The following is a 20,310-nucleotide window of genomic DNA, read 5'->3' as shown; positions in this document are numbered from 1 at the left end:
CCCCCCAAAAAATATCCTAAGCACAAAAATGAAGTGTTGACAGATGATTACTTATGAAAAAAAATCCTACACTGAGAAAATAATTACCCCCCCCCCCGCTTCCTTTCTTTATTAGTTCTTCTAAATTTCCACATGTGTCACTGAATGAGAAATAGCTGACTTGCAAATACATGGGCAGAAGTGTGAGAGCTATTTTCAGAGTTTACCCAGGAATAGTTGTATTACATGGGTCTTGGTTTTAGCAGCAAACTAGAAGTGGTCATTTCTATATAATGGCTGCATATATTTCTACTACTACTACTAAAAAAAAGCACTGAATGAACACTGACATAACATGGAAGAACCTGGAAAATATGATAACTGAAAGTAGCCAGAGACAAATATCACATATTATATGACTCCCACTTATAAGATAAATATTCAGAATAGACAAACTCACAAAGACAGCAATCAGATTAGTGGTTGCCAGGGGAAATGCAAGGAAAGGAGGGAGTACTTGCTTAGTAAGTACTGGGTTTCCTCCCAATAGTGATGAAAAAGCTCTGCAACTAGAAGGGATGGTAGTGAACAATGTGTGAATGTGCTTGCTGCCAATAAAAAGTAGCTTTTCAATTATAATACACTAAATGCTATGCTACCTGTATTTTACCACAATAAAAGAGAATAGACAATAGTCTAGCCATCTATTCTATGCATAATATGTATACTTTTGCTAGTACACTATGAACAAAAAATATATACACATTTGTTCAACTGTTCACAATTCTAAGTTACTAATGTAAATTCTCTATCTTTCCAGTGAGTAATATCTTAGACAAAACTGATGAATGCTTATCCTAGTAGTATCTCAGTAGTATCTTAGACAAAATTGATAAACACTTATCTTCTCTTTCTCTGGGATGACTATAAGAAGTTGTCTTCTACAGTTATTTACAAAGCTGGACAGGAGCAGGTACATACAGTCCTAGAAGGCTGTACAGTGGTATACAAGGTAGATCAAAAGACAAGTCTCTATCACCAGGAATTTCAGAAATACTTATTCACCAGCCTCCCATAGACAAAGTAAGTAAAAATGTCATAACATCACCTCATGTATAACCATGGGTATCATCTCTTTTTAAAGCCCCTTGATAATTCTAAAACAGAAGCTCCCTGTATCAAAAATCCTTAACCAGTCTGGTATGAAAAGGGAAGAGAATTGCATGAATCAAGTGCCTACTGTGAACTGGAAACTGCAAGCTCTTTCCATATGGTAGCTACATCTGTGTGCTACCTTTATCCTCTCAGACTTCTAGTCATTATGAGTACTATGTTCCCTAGCAGAGGAGCAGGAGATCAGGGGCTTTCCCTCCTTTACTTAAGGTAAGCAAAAATTTAATATGTAAAGGGTCAGATAAGTATTCTGGACTCTTTGCACCATACGGTCTCTGTTGCAACTGTTTAATTCTGCTTTTGTAGTTCTGGAGCAAACATGGACCATGGTTAAATAACACAGACAGCAGGTCCCAACCCCTACTTAAGAATCTAAAAAGATTCCCAGAAGTCTTAGTACTCCAGTTATCCACAATGGGAACCTGACAGTAACAAACCATATATACAAGGCTTCCTCTTTTCTCATGCTTTCTAGATCTCTGGAGAAAAAACTAGTGGCAGTCAAATGCTTTGTCTCACATTTGAATACCTTGCTTCTGAGAACATCCAGCATTTGTCAGTGTTCTTCTGTGCTGTAGCAACTTATCATCTCCCTTTTACACTGAGAAAAGTGAGGTTCAACAATCACATAATTCATAATAATAGACATTATAAATAATTACAGACAGGACCCTAAGAAGTTGATCTTCAAAGTCCCTGATCTCTTTACAATACTACCAGGGTAAGGATAGATAGACACACCTAAGTACATGCATGTATACATACACACACACTCACAGACCCCAGTACTTAAATATATAGTTTTAATTTACAGTGAGCAGGAGAGTTTAATGTAATGGCAAACCATGAAATAAATTACAGTACTCAGATAGCTACCTATCTACGGTAAGGGAGTTTATAAAATTATATAATATAAATAGCAAAGCTTGAAGGTGATGCAAAAACTATTTTTCTCTTTTATATTGGTTCTTAGCTAGGACCGGCTGGCTATAGTTTTGGCAAAGTGTGGGTATATCTGGGCACAATTTACAGCCACTTGGAAATGCTCACTATGTAATATGGAACTGGTAGAGAGAAACTATATTAAACACCCTCACACATATTTTAGCATGGGAGTGGGAGGGGGCATGGCAATAATTTTACAACGATCTCATAAGGGACTCAAGAAACTCCACTTGAACACTGAGGATTCTAGAGAACGCTTTGGGAGCCATGGCGGAGTCAATGTGGTAACCAATGGTCTGCTTACGCGGTCTTGCCCTCACTATCGTGCTTGGTTGCGCTGGCCCCCTTCTTGCCCAGCAGTGAGGCCACCTTCTCCACGTCTCCATTTTCCACGGCCTGCAGCAGGCGGTCATCATTCTTGTTCCACTCATTGGTCTGTGGAGCAAAGGAGAGAGGCAGAAGAGGTGAGTGATGTCAGCTAAACCCACACCACTGATTCTGTTCTCCCACCTCAAATCCAAACCTGCCCCAAAGGCGAAACTAAACAATACCTTCTTCTTTACCATAAGGACACTCCCCCCAACACATACAGTTTAATAAAATACTGTCATCGAACTTTGAAGAAGGTTACTCCCTCTAACTATCCTTGGGAAGACAAAGCAAGTTAGATGGACCTGGAATCCAGTTTACACATTAGCTAATTTCTAGCTAACGTTGACAGATGGCACCTAAGAATGCTGACCTTTGACCTAGTCTACAGCTCACTCAAGTGCACTGGGTTACAGCTCCAAACTGGCCAGTAGTTCAAGGTTATCTGAGAGTTAAAATACATACAATTCTTCATTGGCTTTTTATGGCCACAGTTTCTGTTCTGCTTATTGCATCCAAATTTCTTGAGCCATATGCTGATTTTAAGTAGTTGTCTATGCTACCAAATCAACAAAGTACCACCAGAAACAAAACTTCTTTTGAGCAAACAATTAGGCATCAAACAGCTTTGGGGGAAACCTCAACCACCTTCAGTCCCAAATTATTTTGCAAACCACAGAAACAGTAAACTTGCATGTGCATGAAAACCAGATTTTAGTTTTAGAAAGGAAAAGAATTATTTTCATGTTAAGAGTAAATGAGCCCAACTCGAGTATATGACTAGTTCTCAATATGAAAGGTAGCAATGAGCCACTGAAACTGTTAGAGGAGAAGAATGAGAGAACATATCAAGACTGGAAGGTATATAAAGCACATAAGATCAATGAGGGAGAAGATGAATCTGGGCACATTAAAGCTCCTGGGGGACTGTGAAGGCCCAGCCCAACCTCCAGGTCTTCTCCATAACAGGTTCTGAGTTAATCCTCATTCTTTCAGCTGTGGACTCAACCACACTGAGAGAGACAGATCCTCTTCCCCACAGCTTTCAATAGACAGATCCTATGGTCAGGAATCTAAGGTATTTCATATTGATGCTTCATCATAAAACACTACAAGGAAGTAGACAGAAGAAACATGAAAGACTAAAAAAAGCCAAGAAGTGGTAATATTGTAAAGCTACACTCTTTCCATGCCCCCATAAGTGTTCCCAATCTTTATATTAATGCAACAGAAGATTTGTTAGGGCTGATCTCTTGCAAAGCACAGGTGAGTCCACCAGATATCTGAGCCACCCTCCTGTCCTCACATTCAGGACTATAAAGTCACAGACCACGGATAAATACAGCAGAAATGCTCAGAACTGCATCCCTGAGAGCGTTAAGACTGACCTCTCCCGTTTCTCTGGGGGAAAATCTTTCAGTGTACAAGACAGCTTCTTTTCCTTCCCTCCTTCCCTCTCTCCCTCTCTTTCTTCTTTCCTACAGAACACAACCTGGCTCAAAACTTCAATACTGCATTTACTTTATGTGGGCACCAAGCACTGGAAATGTGGCTAGTGAGAGCCTAATGCTTAATGCTGAGTTGTCATGTGCCAGTCATAGTGACTACCACACAGAACAGTACAGTTCTCCACGGTGACTCTTCATATCTTTCTCAAAGTATGAGTCTACCCATACTCAAGACACTGAGGGTTATCTTCATTATGAACTCAGCCTCTGAGAAGAGAACACAGAAACCAATGGGCCCTACCCCAGCATTTGTTAGTACACTGTACTTAACAATCTTAGCAAATACCAAGACACAGATTATATCTGATTTCCCCCACAGGGCATTTTATAAAGAAGGAAACAAAAAAAGTTTATGAAGTTCATTAAGGGTCAATCATCATTACCTCTATTATTCTAAAAAACAAAATAAAACTACTGTCTTCTAAAATCCTTCCCTAATCTAAAGTGACCAAATTAAAATAGGATTGGGAAGATCAAAAGAATGTTAAATCTTAGTAGACAGGACTGAAAGCACTGAAACAAAATAAAGGCCATATGAAAGGATTTTCCTTTTCAATGCTGCTATGGCACTCCACCCTTTAGAGGAAAATCTGATGACAGGAATTCCCCAAATCAATTCCACATGGATCCTTTGGGAGTTCAAGTCTCTATAAGACATGGCAAGAAAGAACCCCCAATGCTCTCTAAGAAGGCCAGTCTGCTTTGAGGTCTGAAACACCTCCTGATCTAGAGTCTCCACTGTGAGTAGGCCAGAAGCTCCTTTTCTCTTGTAACAGAAGAGGTAATGAAAATATGGATTCCTACACCAAATATTGAATAACTACAATACCATTCAGTCTGCAAATGCTACAGCCGAAGCTTAGAGTGCTTTAGCAGCAAGACAGAAACGAGAATGGATGCTCATATACCTTGGAGGCCTTAGACTAAGCAGAGGAAGGAACCAAGGAACAGAGCAAGCCGGGAATGGTGGAACAGAAAGCCTGATTCTACTCTGCTCCTCTGAACTTGCAGTGGATAAATAAAGCCCTTCCACCCCCCTTTGCAACTACTCTGCAACTACAGTGTTACATTCCATACCCTAAACCCCACCACCAGTCACAAAACGAGACCAACATGTTTAAGGAATGCTCTAGGTGTCTTGCTCTTGGGGATCCAAAATTCCTCTCTTCACCCCCATCCTTCTACAGGGAAGTATCAAATTGAAAACAAGCATCAGAATAAAGTTCAGAAAGTCATCTTGGGAATTAGAGCTGTGGCTAAATGGTAGAGTATAAGGCTCTGAGTTAAATCCTCCATACTGCAAAAAATGCGCCCACACACACACACACACACACACACACACACAAATGAAGGCAGTCACCTTGGTCAATCTACTGTCTAAAGGTAGGATTGGTTAAACAATGAGAAGTAGGAAATTTTGTACAAACATTGCAAGTTAACTCATTCATTCTCCAGAATCAAGACTCCATCTGGAAAATAACCAACAAAAAGCAAGGCTGGAGGTACGGCTCAAGTGACAGAACACCAGCTGAGCAAGCTCCTTGCCCTGAATTCAAATCCTAGTACTAACATAAATAAATGAATGGCTACTATTGCACTGACAATTTCATCTTTCATCACTATCTATAAAAATCCGGTTCTATGGGAAAGATTCCACACTGGGTTAAGGTGACATACTTAAAAGTGAAAGAAAGGAAGAGAAAAAAGGAGGAAGGAAGGAAGGAAGGAAAGAAGGAAGGAAGGAAGGAAGGAAGGAAGGAAGGAAGGAAGGAAAGAAGAAAGGAAGGGAGGGAGGGAGGGAGGGAGGGAGGGAGGGAGGGAGGGAGGAGCCTACATTATGGGTCACATTAATAAGGTAAAATATTTTATGACAATTCACTTTCATATGTATGTGTATTCTAGGTAGTGATAAACAGTTTCTTACTGAAAATCCGAGTAACAAAAAATCACATGGAAACAAAAAAAGCCATGGAAGCCACTGCTTTAGGATAGATGCTCTTGTGGCAGTACCAGCTATACAAAGGCTAATTTGTTAAGGCTTAGGCCCCGCAGGCTCTCTCCACGCCTCCCTGTGACCTCTCTCTGCTTCTTTGCTCCACAGGCTCCCCAGGGTCCACCTACTTAGTTCCACTCAAGCCGACAGTCTAGACCAGGTGAAATATTGCATGCTGGCGTTTGCTCTGGGTTTAGTTTGTTCTCTGTGTCTGCCGTCTTCAGCTCCCTGAAGGCTGTGACAACAGCCTTTCTTTCTAAATCCCGGGTGCCCAAAAAATATTCAGTATTTGCTTGTTGGTTTGAGCAGGAGGTTCTTCACCCAGATTAGCCTGAATTTCTCTTTGAGTTAGCAAATATTTGCACTTTCTTTGATAAAATGCTTTCATTTTCTTGCAAATTATTAAATCCTATTTCAGATTTTTTTTTTTACATTTTTATAGGCCAAATAAACCCAACTCCCTTAGCTTTTCCGCAAGAGGCCAATTTTCCAAGATTTTAATCTTGTGTATACTTTCTCCAAATTTTCATATAAAGGAGCCAAGTCTCATAAATTCAATCAGGATGAAGCTGGTGTCTCCTGGTCATGAAAACCACCTGGGTGCTGGCTAAGTTTGCACACACAGCCAAGCTAAAATTTACTGGGCAGACTTTCTTCCTTCACAAGAAAAATAAATGATTAGGAAGGGAGTGGGGAAAAGAAAAATTCTTCACTTTTTCTTTGCAGAACTAGGCATGCTCTCTCATACCAAAGCTTGTTATTAGGCTTTAACTAGTGTGTTGAATACTCAAGCTCTTTAGAAGAGACCTAAGAATGGGAGTGACAACATCGTTTCTAAAAGACAAAATAGGTAAAGGGCATAAGTATCCACCAAGAGAAGATAGATAAAGAGATTACAATATAGTCAAACAATGGGCTACCATAAGTTACAGCTAGCTGGAGAGATATTTGACATAATAGTGCTGAAAGAAGCACACACACACACACACACACACACACACACACACACACACACACACACACACACACACACACACACACACACACACACACACACACACACACACACACACACACACACACACACACACACACACACACACACACACACACACACACGGAATGTTATATGGTCAGTTTCTGGCCAAGCTGACACCAGGTAAAGTATATTTGAAAAGTTTTATTCCTATCATGTTCACTATGGAAGACAACATACTGCCAAATCCTGGTTCTTAAACTTTAGAGGTCTTATGAATCTGCATGGAGAATCTGATAAAGCTATGGGCTAGTCTGAGAATAATGTACAGACACAAAAACCTTGCATATAGTTTGGAAGGCTCTATGGCTTAAATGTGTACCCCTGGCCCATCTACCCTAATTCCTGGTGTAGAAAAGAAAGGACAGGAGTTCATATTCAAGAGTTCACATTCCCTTTGCATCTCCTCATTGCCTCTTCTAAATGGCCTTGAAAAGTCCACAGTCTCCATGTAAAAAGTCCCTGTCTCCATGTTCTTATGCATAAAATGGAATATATCCTATTTGAAATTATCCTGAGAATCAGATGTAATATAGACATTAGCCTGGCTTCTATTAGATATCCCCAAAATGGCAATTATTCTTATTGAGCTAAATGAGCCGCACTCTTTCTAATCCTCTATGAAACTTTTTTTCTTTGCCTTTTTCTTAAAGTATTAGGAATTGAACTCAGAGCCTCAAGTGCTCCACTACTTAGCTGTGTCCGCGGTCCTTTTGGTTTTTGTTTTTCAGATTGGGTCTCATTCTTTGCGCAACTGCCTACCTCTACCGCAGCCATGTCCAGCTTAGTTCTCAGATAGGGTTTTACTTTTAGCCTCAAACTGTGATACTTTCCTTTCTACCTCCAGAGTAGCTGGGATTTCAGGCAGACCCCACCACATCTGGCCTTCTATGAATCTTAACATCTACAGTTTCCATGTGCTTTTAACATCTACAGTCTGACAATCCATTTACCAATGTTGAAATAGGTAACACCTTAATGTAAACTTTCTACTATGTTCCTTAAAAATTGCATTTTAAAGGGCCCTAGAGAAACCTTCACAGACATGAGACTAGTTTATTGAACGTGGCTCATTTTTCTAAGAGACTGTTTAAACAGACACTATTTCAACAGAGCACGAGGCCCCATTTGCAAGTTCAGGAAGCCATATGTTACGCTCCAGAGACATGTGTAATGTGTCGGCTATGAAGGGCTGCATGTGGGAAAGGCAGACGTTATCTTCAGTGTGGGTTCCTGACATTCCTGCTAATATATCACAAATGAGATTTTCAATGGCTGACCAGTAAGTTTCCTATTCTTCAAATCATTTCCAAATGACAACCACTTGTTTAAAGACTTTTCCATGAAGCTTGGCCTTTTGAAAATCTTGCATGCCTCCATCCAGGGGAGCAAAAACCATGTCAACTGTGTGATGAATGCTGGGGTTTTGGCCACTGGCAATGTCAAGGCCTGGCCAGACATGGCATGGATTTTATTTTGGTTTAATTGGGGAGAACTGAAAAGCCAACGAAAACGCAGTGGTTATAGCAATCTAGCTAATGGACAGACTTGAGTTTTGGAATTATGAGCCCACAGTAATCCAGAGGCATAAATTTAACTAGAAATAAATAGAAAGGGTTTCTTTGGTTTTCCTTAGATTAAGATGCTAAAGGCACAGCCCTCACCAAAGCAGCTCCTGTCCCATGGGTCTGCTAGGGCAGCCATTGGGAAAAATCGATGAGCAAGATTATCTTTGGCTAAGTCACATTTTTCTCTGCAGTTTAGGAGTGCAGTTTGTTTTGCCAATATAATCAGCAAGACCAAGGTAAGAAGCAAAGTAAATAGTATTTTCACTGGAAGGTTTCAGATTCAAACTGTTCAGAAACACACACACACACACACACACACACACACACACACACACACACACACACACACACACACACACACACACACACACACACACACACACACACACACACACACACACACACACACACACTTCAAATTTTAAGAAAGAGGATATGAAACAAGCAAGCTTCATGTCCATAACAAAACTTCTCATGCTGACTATTCTACCCAATACTTATTAATATCTATCTACCACAAAGCAAAAGATTTTGTACATATTATGCAGATGAGACCTAATTATTATCACACGTTCATTCAACAAAAATTTACTTAGTTCCTTGTACATGACTGACATAGAGCCTTTTCCAAATTTTCCATACAGTTGTGGAGACAAAATACAACATTGCCAGAAATATGCCAACAAAAGAAAACAGCCTGATTTTGTGCTAATGTCTATAATCCTAAGTACTCAAGAGGACAAGATCTGAGGATTGTTGTTTAAAACAAGCCAAGGCAGAAAGTCCTTAAGATTAACCAGAACAAAAGTCAAGCATGATCAAGAGGCCCTGAGTTCAAGCCCCTGTACTGATACAAAAAAGGAGAGAGAGGGGAGGGATTATCAGAAGTCACCGAAAGTAAGTGAAACCTTAGAACGCATAGAGGGGAGAGTTCTCTTGACTAAATCATGAACTACTAGACTAGACTTTGCAATGAGCAATACTGAGGTTAACAGAGAGATGACAAGGGTAAGGAAGGCAAGATGCATTAGTAGAGAGAGTGTCCAAGTGGAACCTTACAAGACTATTTTCTGTTCACAGAAAATAATTCCCAGCAACTCACGATACAAACATTTGACCCTCCTCCTAGTTCCAGCAAGCCTAGCAGTTTTCCACAGAGTCCATCTGAAATAAGTTTTCCCTTCTTGTATATTGTCATCTTATTCCCACATTCTCTGGTATTTACCCTGAAATCCATCAGCCTCCCTTTATTGGTCCGTATCGGTACTCTCTATGGCCTCTTCCACACATAACCAGATTCTGTGTCGTGGACCTACACCTGCAATCCAACTCAGGCAGGTGCACATGTCCACCGACTGCGTCACAGTACCCATACCATTGTTCCCTGTGCCTGGCCCCCCTGACCACCTCGACAGCAGCTCTCCTTGTTACGCTCTCCCATGTGTCTCCAGCACAGCACTTGGCACAGCTGTAATTAGACAGCTTTTCTAATGTTTCTGTAAGGTCTGTTGGCTCCCGGCAGATGGCAGTTACAAGGCCTGGCCAGTGGCCAGCATCTGTGTTATTACCACCAAACCCTGGGGTCCTCCCCCCTCCCCCCGGACAGCCTGCCAGGTGGCAGGTACTGTAGTTGGAGCTGCTCATTAAGTAGCTTTGTTCTTCCTTCTGCTTTGGAAGTCACTATTGATGAGCCCCTTCTTCACCACCTTTTGATGCAAGCTATTAAAGTGCTTAAATTCTCCATAATCCTACTACGTTGTTTCCTCTCCTACACCAACCAATGTTAGAACAGTGTATTTGAAAACCATGCCACCGAGGCAGAAATCTCATTAGAGCAGAGGAATATGTTTAGCCAATTTTATCCTTCAGAGATGTTCCAAGTAATTCTATTGGTTTCAACTACTCATTTCTTTTTTTGGGGGGAGGGTGTTTGAAGAGAGAATATGAGAATCTGTGGTACTGTGTGAAACTTGGTCTGAGGCCTCAAGAACTCCTAAGACTGAGGACAGAAACACCCCCAAATTAACTACTTATACTGTCCACAGTCAGTATTTGTTAGAGGATACACTATTATTACTTAAAACAACTAAAATGTTTAGTGACAGGAACTGTATGGTGTAGGTAGCTATAGCTAGCCCATTTTATAGATGAGAAAATCGAGGCATAGGGAGATTAAGGAACATGTGCAGTCACTCCACTTGCAATATAGTTGGTTTTCTGAAGAGATAGTTCAGCAAGCAGTTCAATGGATGGGAAAACGAAAGAAGGGACCCTTTGGATGAAGAAGACAAGCACATTTATAGATTGAGGCAAGCAATCAGTGGGGAGGCAAAGATGAGAGAGACAGTGGGGTTGTATGTAACTAATATAAAGGGCCAGGAAGGGGTACACATGAGGGTCACCACAGGCACAGCCTGATCTTTGTAAATCACAGTCACATTCAGAGATGCGGCATGGAGTGAAGTCAATGTGGGCTTCATAATTTTGATATTTTCTTGGGAAAATGGGAGAGAGGCAAATTAAGCATGGTCAGTGTGGGTAAGACCCCTGACAAATGGTAACAATCCCAATAGCTCCTGGAGGAAATGAAGGAAAGGGTTTCCAAGTGGTCTTGACAGTCCAGTGGGGAGCAGAAATTATAACTCCAAAGAAACCAGCTGACAGCACCATGTCATGCTTTACTGGAAGATAAATCAAGACATGGAGGGTTGGAGGTGGGGGGGGGGGAGAGGATATGGCTATGAAGAATGATTAGAACAGATTCCAGGATCAAGAAGATGGGAAGTGATGGTCCAAAGAAACCTAAAGTACTGAGAATGGTGATAATAGATGTGGACGGGTCTAAGGTTTAGTCCTGTAGATCAGAAGTGGGTATTGGATGGGCCATTTATACAAAATATTAGATTACCCACAATGGGAAGGAAAAGAAAAACACAAGCCAGATCCTGGATAAAATATCAGGGAGCAACCTAGACTTAGGGGCATCTACCCAAAAGATAGTGAAAAAGATGAGGGTGGCTGCAAAACAATTCCAAGAAGGAATTAGTACTGTGGCTACAGAGTAAATGAGCCCAGCCTGAGGAAAGCAGGGCTTCTGGTGATCGGCTGAGATCCTACTAGTATAACAGCCCCTTCTCATTCTATTTCCATAACAGTATCCTTAAAAAGCATGTCCTCCCAGAAACTCAAAAAGTGATCTTACGTGCAAAGTCTTTCCAGATGCCATCAAGCTAAGATGAGGTTATATTGGTTTGGGATAAGTCCTAAGATCTTATTAAGAAGAGAGATTAGGAGACATAATACCAACAGAAAAGGAAGCCCATGAGATTAATGGAGGTATAGACTATAGAGTTTTGTTGTCATTAAAGGAAGAACACCAAGAATCCCTGGCAACACCAGAAGGTAAAAGAGACTAAGAGGAATTGCTCCCTGGTGCCTCTGGAGGAAGTATGGCACTGCCAACAACTTAATTTTGGACTTCTAGCCTCTGGATGTGTGAGGGACTACCTTTCTGTTGTTCTGAGCCTTCTAGAATCCAATCTATGGGATAGGTATTATTTTCTCCAGTTACCTGATAAGAAAACTATGGTTTACAAAATAAAAGTACCTTGCCAAAAATTCAGAGGGTGCCAAAGTCAGAGCATGGAAGATTTAGAATTCAAATCCAGACCCTTGGTGCCCTAATGCCCTTCCTACCTCCTTCCCATTATGGCCATGAAATGAGGAGAAACAAAACCAACTAGAACAGAACACCAGATCCAACTAATGTGGGCTGGGTGAGACAAAGGAAAAGATCTGGGTCTGCAGCCACCAAAATTGGAAAGTTAGCTCAAATGTCCTGTCTGTCTGTCTGTCTTTCTCTCTCTCTCTTTATCTCTTTTCTTTGGTAATGAACCCCTTGCCTCAGCCATCCCAATGAATCTCTTCTAAATATAGGAAATTAGTATGAAATATAAAATTTGTAGTTATACTAAAGCAAGTAATACATGATTATGTAACTTTATATAACTTTACAAGCTCTAGTGAGTCATATATATATACACTATATATCAATATCACATATATAGTATATTATACATTGGTATGTACTATGTAATTATATACAACACTTCAGACATTCAGATTAGGATGTCAAACTGTATATAGTGTTCCTATGTCAGGTCTTAGGAGCCTGAATTCTGATTCTAGGTTCAAATCCTAGCTTTACCACTTACCAGACATGTGACATGACTTCATGTGTCTGTCTCAATTTAAAATATGGACTAACTGTACATTTTAACCTATTTGACTTCTCAAACAGATTGCACTGGATGGCAAAAACTTTCATAACCTTCCACAATGCCCCTCAGATAGATCTACTGTGCATTGTAAATCATTCCATTAAAAGAGCACTTTCTCCGTCTTGGATGAGATATTCCAGTACTCTAAACATCATTATCATCTCCAAATTTCTACATATGTCCCCACTGGGATTAGAAGTTTCTAAAAACAGAAAATGACTTCAATATTCAAAAATACTACACTTACAAAAACATTGTTCAACATTATCAGGGATTAATTTTAAGTCGTATTTGAGGCTAGAGACACCACTAATTTATTTATAACAGAACTCTTTAACAGTTCTCAAAGAAGGGCATATTTGTTACAGCCTTTCTACACTCCAATAATAGAAAAACCAGAATACAACTCCAATATCTCCCTACGGGGCCGGGGGGAGGGGGGAGTCTAGTTCCAAGAAATTATTTCTGCCTGACATCCGAAGGCAGAGGCCAGCACTTTTAAAGAGCACAGACAAGTGGCAATGACATTCACTATCATTCCAATCTGTCTAGGGCTTCAAAAGAGTCTCTAGACAGACAGCCCTCCTATGTCATCGTCTCCCTAGGCCCTACCCCAGAGGAACTGGGCCTCCTACACAGGCCAGAAAGGCTCAATACTGCAACAGTGCATCTCTTAAGGAGAGCAACTTAGAAGAAAAGCCAAAGATGCTGGCAGACATGGAGACCTGAGGAAAAGTCATGGAAGTTCCCGTATGTGAAGCTTCATTCATTACCATTTTAGAATCCACAAGGATCCAAAAATGTCTTGCCTTAAGAGTTTTATGGTACAGTTGGATGCCAAGTGACCAGTAGAGAAAAAACAAACAAACGAACAAAATAAAAATTGCCCAGAAGGGTGAAGTCAAATCAAGTATTGCTGGAACTGAAATGTGCAGTCTTGGGGAATGAATTTTGACTCTATTCTAAAATATAGATGCTAGGAATCTGTCAATTTAATCTGGAAAGGATAAATCTAGTGCTAAAACAACGGCTTAATATGTGAAACTATAGATGCTTTTGAAATTTTTAACTCCATTTTCCAGGGCATACTATCCATGTTTTATTAAATCTTAGATTACTATGTCTGTTGAAAGTCAGTCACTTGGTGTTCAGCGAGTGGTACCCTACAGACTTTGAGCTCTAGGGTAGGGACTGTGGCTTTTATATCAATATCTAAAGCTCCTACTACAAGGGCTCATACATGGCCAGAGATGAACAAATGTTTATTCAGTCAATGAGTATAAAAGGCTCAAGTACAACACTGAGCATTAAAGATAAGTGTTACCACTAAAAAATAAAGAGTATCCCTCCCTAACAATTGTCCTAAGATATTCTTTTTCTCTCCTCTACTGCAACAATTTTAAATGTCATTACACTGATATGTTCATCCTGACATCTCACAGCTACTGGGCAACAACTGGCCCCTTCTGTCTCAGCTATCAAATGCCTAATACCAGTAGTAGACAATCACAGATCTGCAATATCATCTCATCTTTTACCATGCTGCCTAAGGGTGTGAAACTGCCAGGGATCACAGCCCAGCTCTCTCCAGTGACCTCAGACAAGTTACTTTATCCTTATACAGCCTAACTGTAGAACAAGAGATAGTAAAAGTCATCTCTAACATTGGATAGTTGGGAGAACTAAATGAAGCAGATATTTTTGAAGCAGTGTCTGGCACATAGCAAGCATTCAGTAAGTGTTAGGTAATGTGGTTGCTATTCACACTCCTGAGGGGGAAATTCATTCTGTTGTTTGAATAATGGTTCTTTCTCTCTAGGCTTAGTGGCTGTTACATTCATAATCTATTCTCATGGCCAAACTCAGGTCTGCTGACTAGCTCTAGATCAGGGAAAAGATGCTGAGGACTGCACATAACCCCAGGTTGTTTTTTTTTCATTTTTTATTTTTATTTATTTTTGTCAGTCATGGGGCTTGAATTCTGGGCTTGGGCACTGTCCCTGCGCTCTTTAGTTCAAAGTGAGTGTTCTACCTCTTGAGCCACAGTGCCACTTCTGGTTTATTGGAGATAAGAGTCTCATGGAAGCCTGGAGCAGGTGGCTCACGCCTGTAATCCTAGCTACTCAGGAGGCTGAGATCTGAGGATCTCGGTTCAAAGCCAGCCCGGGCAGGAAAGTCCGTGAAACTCTTATCTCCAATAAACCACCAGAAAACCGGAAGTGACACTGTGGCTCAAGCGGTAGAGCGCTAGCCTTGAGCTGAAGAGCTGAGGGACAGTGCTCAAGCCTAGAGTTCAAGGCCCACGACCAACCAAAAAAAAAAGAGTAAAAGAGTCTCATGGACTTTCCTGCCCCGGCTGGCTTTGAACTGTGATCCTCAAATCTCAGCCTCCTCAGTAGCTAGGATTATAGGCATGAGCCACCGGTGCCCAGCAACCCCAGGTTTCTGCTATCACTTGTGTTTAGCCAGGAGAATTACTACTTTCTAAGCTACTAAAGTGATGTGAACTTTGGGAAAATTCATCCAAATCTTAGGCCTATCTTAACTGACACATCACTCTCTCATTAAAATGAACTGAAAAACATAAAAGGGACAAGTTGTATTTCCATAGGAGACTATGCAAGGATGACATGCCCACGCTAGAAGTATCAGGATATAGCCTGTAGTTTTAAGTCAGGTGGGACAAACATTGAAGAAAGGCCAATTGACTAATGATACCAAAAGCTGCTTTCTTGCTTAGCAAGATACTTGGAAGAAGCATCATCAAAGCCCCAATCCTAGTGCTAACTCAGAGTGCTCAGAGCTGATAGAAAGGGTGGTCCGTGTTTATCTGACTCCCTCTCAGTACCCTCAGTGAAATGTATCACAGGCCAGCAACACAGCAAACAAACATGGGAGGACAACAGGACAGACATATGAAGCCGACTGGAGGCAATCATGTCCTGCCAAAAAGGGGCACTGCCCAATTTCCAGGCTGCTACTGCCATTGAACCCTTTGGTATGAAAAGAGGATCCTGCTCCAACTGTCTCCAAACCACACATTCTTTGGGCAGCTGGACTTCTGAAATGGCAAAGTAAAGGATAATGACTATAATTTTCCTTCCTGCTTTTATTCCCCTGGCAAACTGGGATATTTTAAAAGGAACATTGTAATATCCAACAGACCCCACTCATTCCTCAATTCCAGATGAGCCTCATCCTCCTTCTATAAATATTAACTCACAAACAGCACAGTTCTATGAAAAGCTCTGGCAGTCTGAAATTCGTTCTTTAGGAACCAAAGCACATTTGTCATTACAAAATAGAATTCTAATCTTTAAGGAACCCATGCAGGCTTTCAACAAAAAAAATTATGTCTATGAAACTACACTGAAGAAAAAAATCTGGAATCAAAATGTGCATGAAGAAGCCAAATTTAAAATGTGTTTGAACCAGTAATTTTCAAAATTTGGAGCTATAAGACAAGCTTGAAAGGGGAATTGCAGCAAAGTTTTGAACTAAAGGAAAATGACCCTCTATTTTGGGACACATTTTTCTTTTCTTTTTTTAATTTAAAGGCCAAAGATAAAGTTCTATTGGTATCCAGCTAGAAAACAGGTTATTTTTAAAGTAAGGCTGGCTCAGACTTCTTCAAAACTGTATACACCAGAAGACAGTGAGCCTTCACACAAAGAACTGAGGGAGGAACCAAGCATTATCCACTCATTCTCTTCCCAATAAATAATCCTTAAGATGTAAGGACAAGTCAAATACCACCTCAGACAGGCAAACACTGAGCCTTCTTTTTATCTACATGCTCCTTTGCAAACTTTCCAAAACAACCTGGGCTAATGGATCAGGAAGCAAATCAAAGAAGCCAAGAAACTGAAAGTCTGGCTGATAGAATGCTAAAAAGCAAAAGAAATAAAATTACTGTTGACATAGTTATCAAAACAACAAAAATGTAAAACCAACGAAAAACTTGAAGATACAAGTTCCAAGTCTGAAGATGCCATGTTTTCATGTGATACTCTCTTGCCTAAGAGACATTTTACTGACAGTTGAAGATCTGCTTGGAGCAGATGGCAGGTATCAATTCCAATAACCCCAGGATTCTCTCATAGCACTTTTAAAACCAATCTCTTCTTAAGACTTGCCTCCAAAAATTGACTCCCTCACGACTTTCCTTAACCTGTCAAAACTCCTTCAAGCACAGCTTAAAAATTGCATTGCCTTTACCCTCAGCACACACTGTATTATATTATAGCTGTTCTGCATTTATCTTACCTTTGAATTATTCTCTTTCATATCCTGACTCAGCACAGACCTGGGATTCTACATATTTTAGACAACAGAGAAAAACATGACAAATAAAAGACCAAAAAAGACCACTGTTACAAGTTTTTCATGTAACACTGAAGAATTTCCTACTTTCTCTCACTGTTATCATAATTTGGTCAAACCCACACTTGATAGACTTTTATGAAAATCTCTAATTTAACCTATATTTAAAGCTTACTTACCAAAAGGTTTTCAAAGATGTGCCCATAACCATAAAATTCCAACCAGTTTGGAATTTTAAAAAAATTATGCATTGCAATGAGAAGTACAAAATGTCATGTCAAAACCAACTTTACAATGTCGGTGTGGGGGGGGGGAGGGGGGTATAATTGGGTGGGGGGAGGGGGGAGGCTGGGAAGGGAGGTGAAGGGTAAACAAAGGAGGAGGCTGCAATGCTTGGTAAGAAATGTATGCATTATCCTGCCCATGTAATTGTAGCCCCTCTGTACAGTATGTTCTCAAATAAAATTAAATAAAATTAAAAAAAATTATGCATTGTACTACACGTAGTACAACTTTCTTCTCTGGAGAGAAGAAAAACCACCTACCACCAGTGACCTGCTGTGTAGATTAAATGAGATTATATATTTAAAACATTTAGTATATTCCATGTACATAGTAAGTGCTTACTAATACATTATTATGAAGACATTTTAATTTAATTTAATTTTGTTTTTGCCAATACCAGAGTTTAAATTCAGGGCCTTACTCTCACAGAGCTTTGCTTGCTCATAGCTGATACTCTACTACCTAGGCCACACCACCAATCCAACTCTTTGCTGGTTATTTCAGAGATGAAGTCTCATGAACTTTTCTGCTCAGGCTGGCTTTGAACAATGGATCCCTCAGGTCTCAGGTCCTGAGGACTAAGGATTACAGGCATGAGTGCTGGTGTCCAGCCATAAAGATCAGTTCAAGGCCAGGGCCCTGGAGGAAACCCAGGGAATTGGACCCATGCCCAGGTTCCTAACTCAAGAGTTCACAGGCTCACCCTGGGTCTGTCTGAATAAAACCATACAGACCTGTGATGTCACAATTTTCCTGCCTGGGAAAACCTCATTGTGATTTATTAAGTAAAGCCTACAGAGTTAATATCCTTGAAATACTTTAATTTTTCTTAATAAGTTACAAACAGTTAAGACAGAAAATGAATAGCATTTAGAGCCTCTTTTTTATTAATTAGAAGGATCTCATTTTTCTAGTCCTTAAAATGCAAGCTACAACATAATTTTTAGTTACTTGGATGATTTATGCTGTATTAAAGGCACTTTTCCAAATTAGCACATCCATTTATTAATGCCAAATAATATTTAAGATATTCACTTGTTGAAATATAAGCCAGATTGTGGAATGAAGTAATAGTTATTAGGCCAACTAAAGAGAAAGAAACTGACTAAAAGCTTGCAAGTTAAAAAACTTTCACATTCAGTGCTTATTGGAAATGTGTAAAATCTTCACTAATTTAAAACATAAATGGCTAAAGCTCTAGACACCTGGTACAAGTCCATATCCTAGTTTTTCATTCAATTTAATAGGATTATTTCTTTAGAAAAGACTTTTATGTAAACAAGATTCATTACAGAAAAATTACAGAGAACAATTCACTTTTAATTCTACCACTTAATAACACTGTGTTACTTAAAGTATCTATACCCACAGGATAAGAAATGAACTGGGTTTATCCATCGTACTTCTTTGGTTTTTCCTCATGTATGACACAGGGATGGACATTACTTTCTTTCATACAGAAAGAAAAGAAACCCTACAAATGTTTTGTTTCAGTACCTAGTTTTACAGGAATGTAAAACAGGTCCTGTCCTGTATGTATACTAGTGGAAGAGAGAAAGCAAACAGATGATGGAGGGTAAATATGGTAAAAAATATTTTATGTATGTATGTGAAAATGGAACAATAAAGCTTACAGAGATTAGTTTGGGATGAGGGATGAGGAAGAGTGACAGAGGGCCTGAGTCAGATCAACACACATTGTTTGTATATATGGGCATGTTAAGATTAACCTCCCCCCCCTTGTGCAACCATTTGATACTAATAAAAATGTGAGGGGCCTTTTCTGCTTGTCCCAGACATATACTAGTTATTGCAAATAAGGGAAACCGTGGGACCGATGTTTCTTTGCACCTGGCTTACTTCACTTAATATAATTTTTTCCAAGTCTTTCCATTTCCTAACAAATGGGGCAGTGTCATTCTTTCTGATGGAGGCATAAAATTTCATTGTATAAATATACCACATTTTCTTGATCCATTCATCTCTTGAGGGACATCTGGGTTGGTTCCATATCTTAGCTATGGTAAATAATGCTGCAATAAACATAGTTGCGCTGGTAGCTTTAGTATGGTCTTGTTTGTGATCATTTGGGTAAATGCTCAAAAGTGGGATTGTTGGGTCATAGGGGAGCTCTATATGGAGTTTTTTGAGGAATCTCCATTCTACTTTCCAAAGTGGTTGAACAAGTCAAAAGCTATGTACATGTGACCAGATTAAGATGATGTTAAGTGAAGTGAACCCCAAGATAGGAACACAAGTGTTTTTTTCTTTCTTGCTATTGTTTCTAACATATTTGTAAGGTTCCATGTGATTTTTTTGTTGCTTTGTATGGTCCTCCCCCACGGTATAACCCCTGTTTTCACTGTATTTGCTGTCGGTATAATTTGGAGAAGGGAAGAGAAAAAACAAAATGTTTAAATAGGGATACAGGTTGACCCATTGTAACAATGACATGTACAAGACACTGTTGAACAACAAACTTTACAATTTAGGCTGGGGGTGAGTGTTGGGAGGGGGAGTGTAGTTGTGGAAGTGGGAGGGAAGGGATGGTAGGGGAAAAATAAAGGAGGCGGCAACAATGCTTGATAAGAAATGTACTCATTACCTTGCTCATGTAACTGTAACCCCTCTGTACAGTATTTTCACAATAAAAAAACATAAAAAATGTGGGGTAAAGATACAAGAGGAAAAAAAGAAAATGTGATTTCTAGATTATAAGAAAATTAACTATCCATTTCCTTATTTTTCCCTAGACTAATATTGAATTGTTGCTAGTTCCACCCTCTTTATTTCCTTTTACTTCCTTCCCTCTCTTACTCCCTCCCTCCCTTCCTTCCCTTCAAACCCATGT

General features: G+C 39.9%; 1 protein-coding gene across 3 annotated transcripts in view; it reads right to left on the bottom strand.

Moving 5' to 3' along the window:
* The window catches only part of Rai14 (retinoic acid induced 14), a 119,116-nt gene that overhangs the window by 42,940 nt on the left and 55,866 nt on the right, over positions 1–20,310 (bottom strand). For all 3 annotated transcript variants that reach the window (XM_070040994.1, XM_070040997.1, XM_070040995.1), the window contains exon 3: positions 2,402–2,532. In XM_070040994.1, coding sequence (XP_069897095.1) covers positions 2,402–2,532 — 131 coding nt within the window. The remainder of the gene's footprint in view (positions 1–2,401; positions 2,533–20,310) is intronic.

The sequence above is a fragment of the Dipodomys merriami genome, unplaced genomic scaffold, assembly GCF_024711535.1.
Source record: "Dipodomys merriami isolate MVZ:Mamm:240054 unplaced genomic scaffold, mDipMer1.0.p SCAF_30, whole genome shotgun sequence".
Lineage (NCBI taxonomy): Eukaryota > Metazoa > Chordata > Mammalia > Rodentia > Heteromyidae > Dipodomys > Dipodomys merriami.
This window is presented reverse-complemented; position numbering and strand designations above follow the sequence as displayed.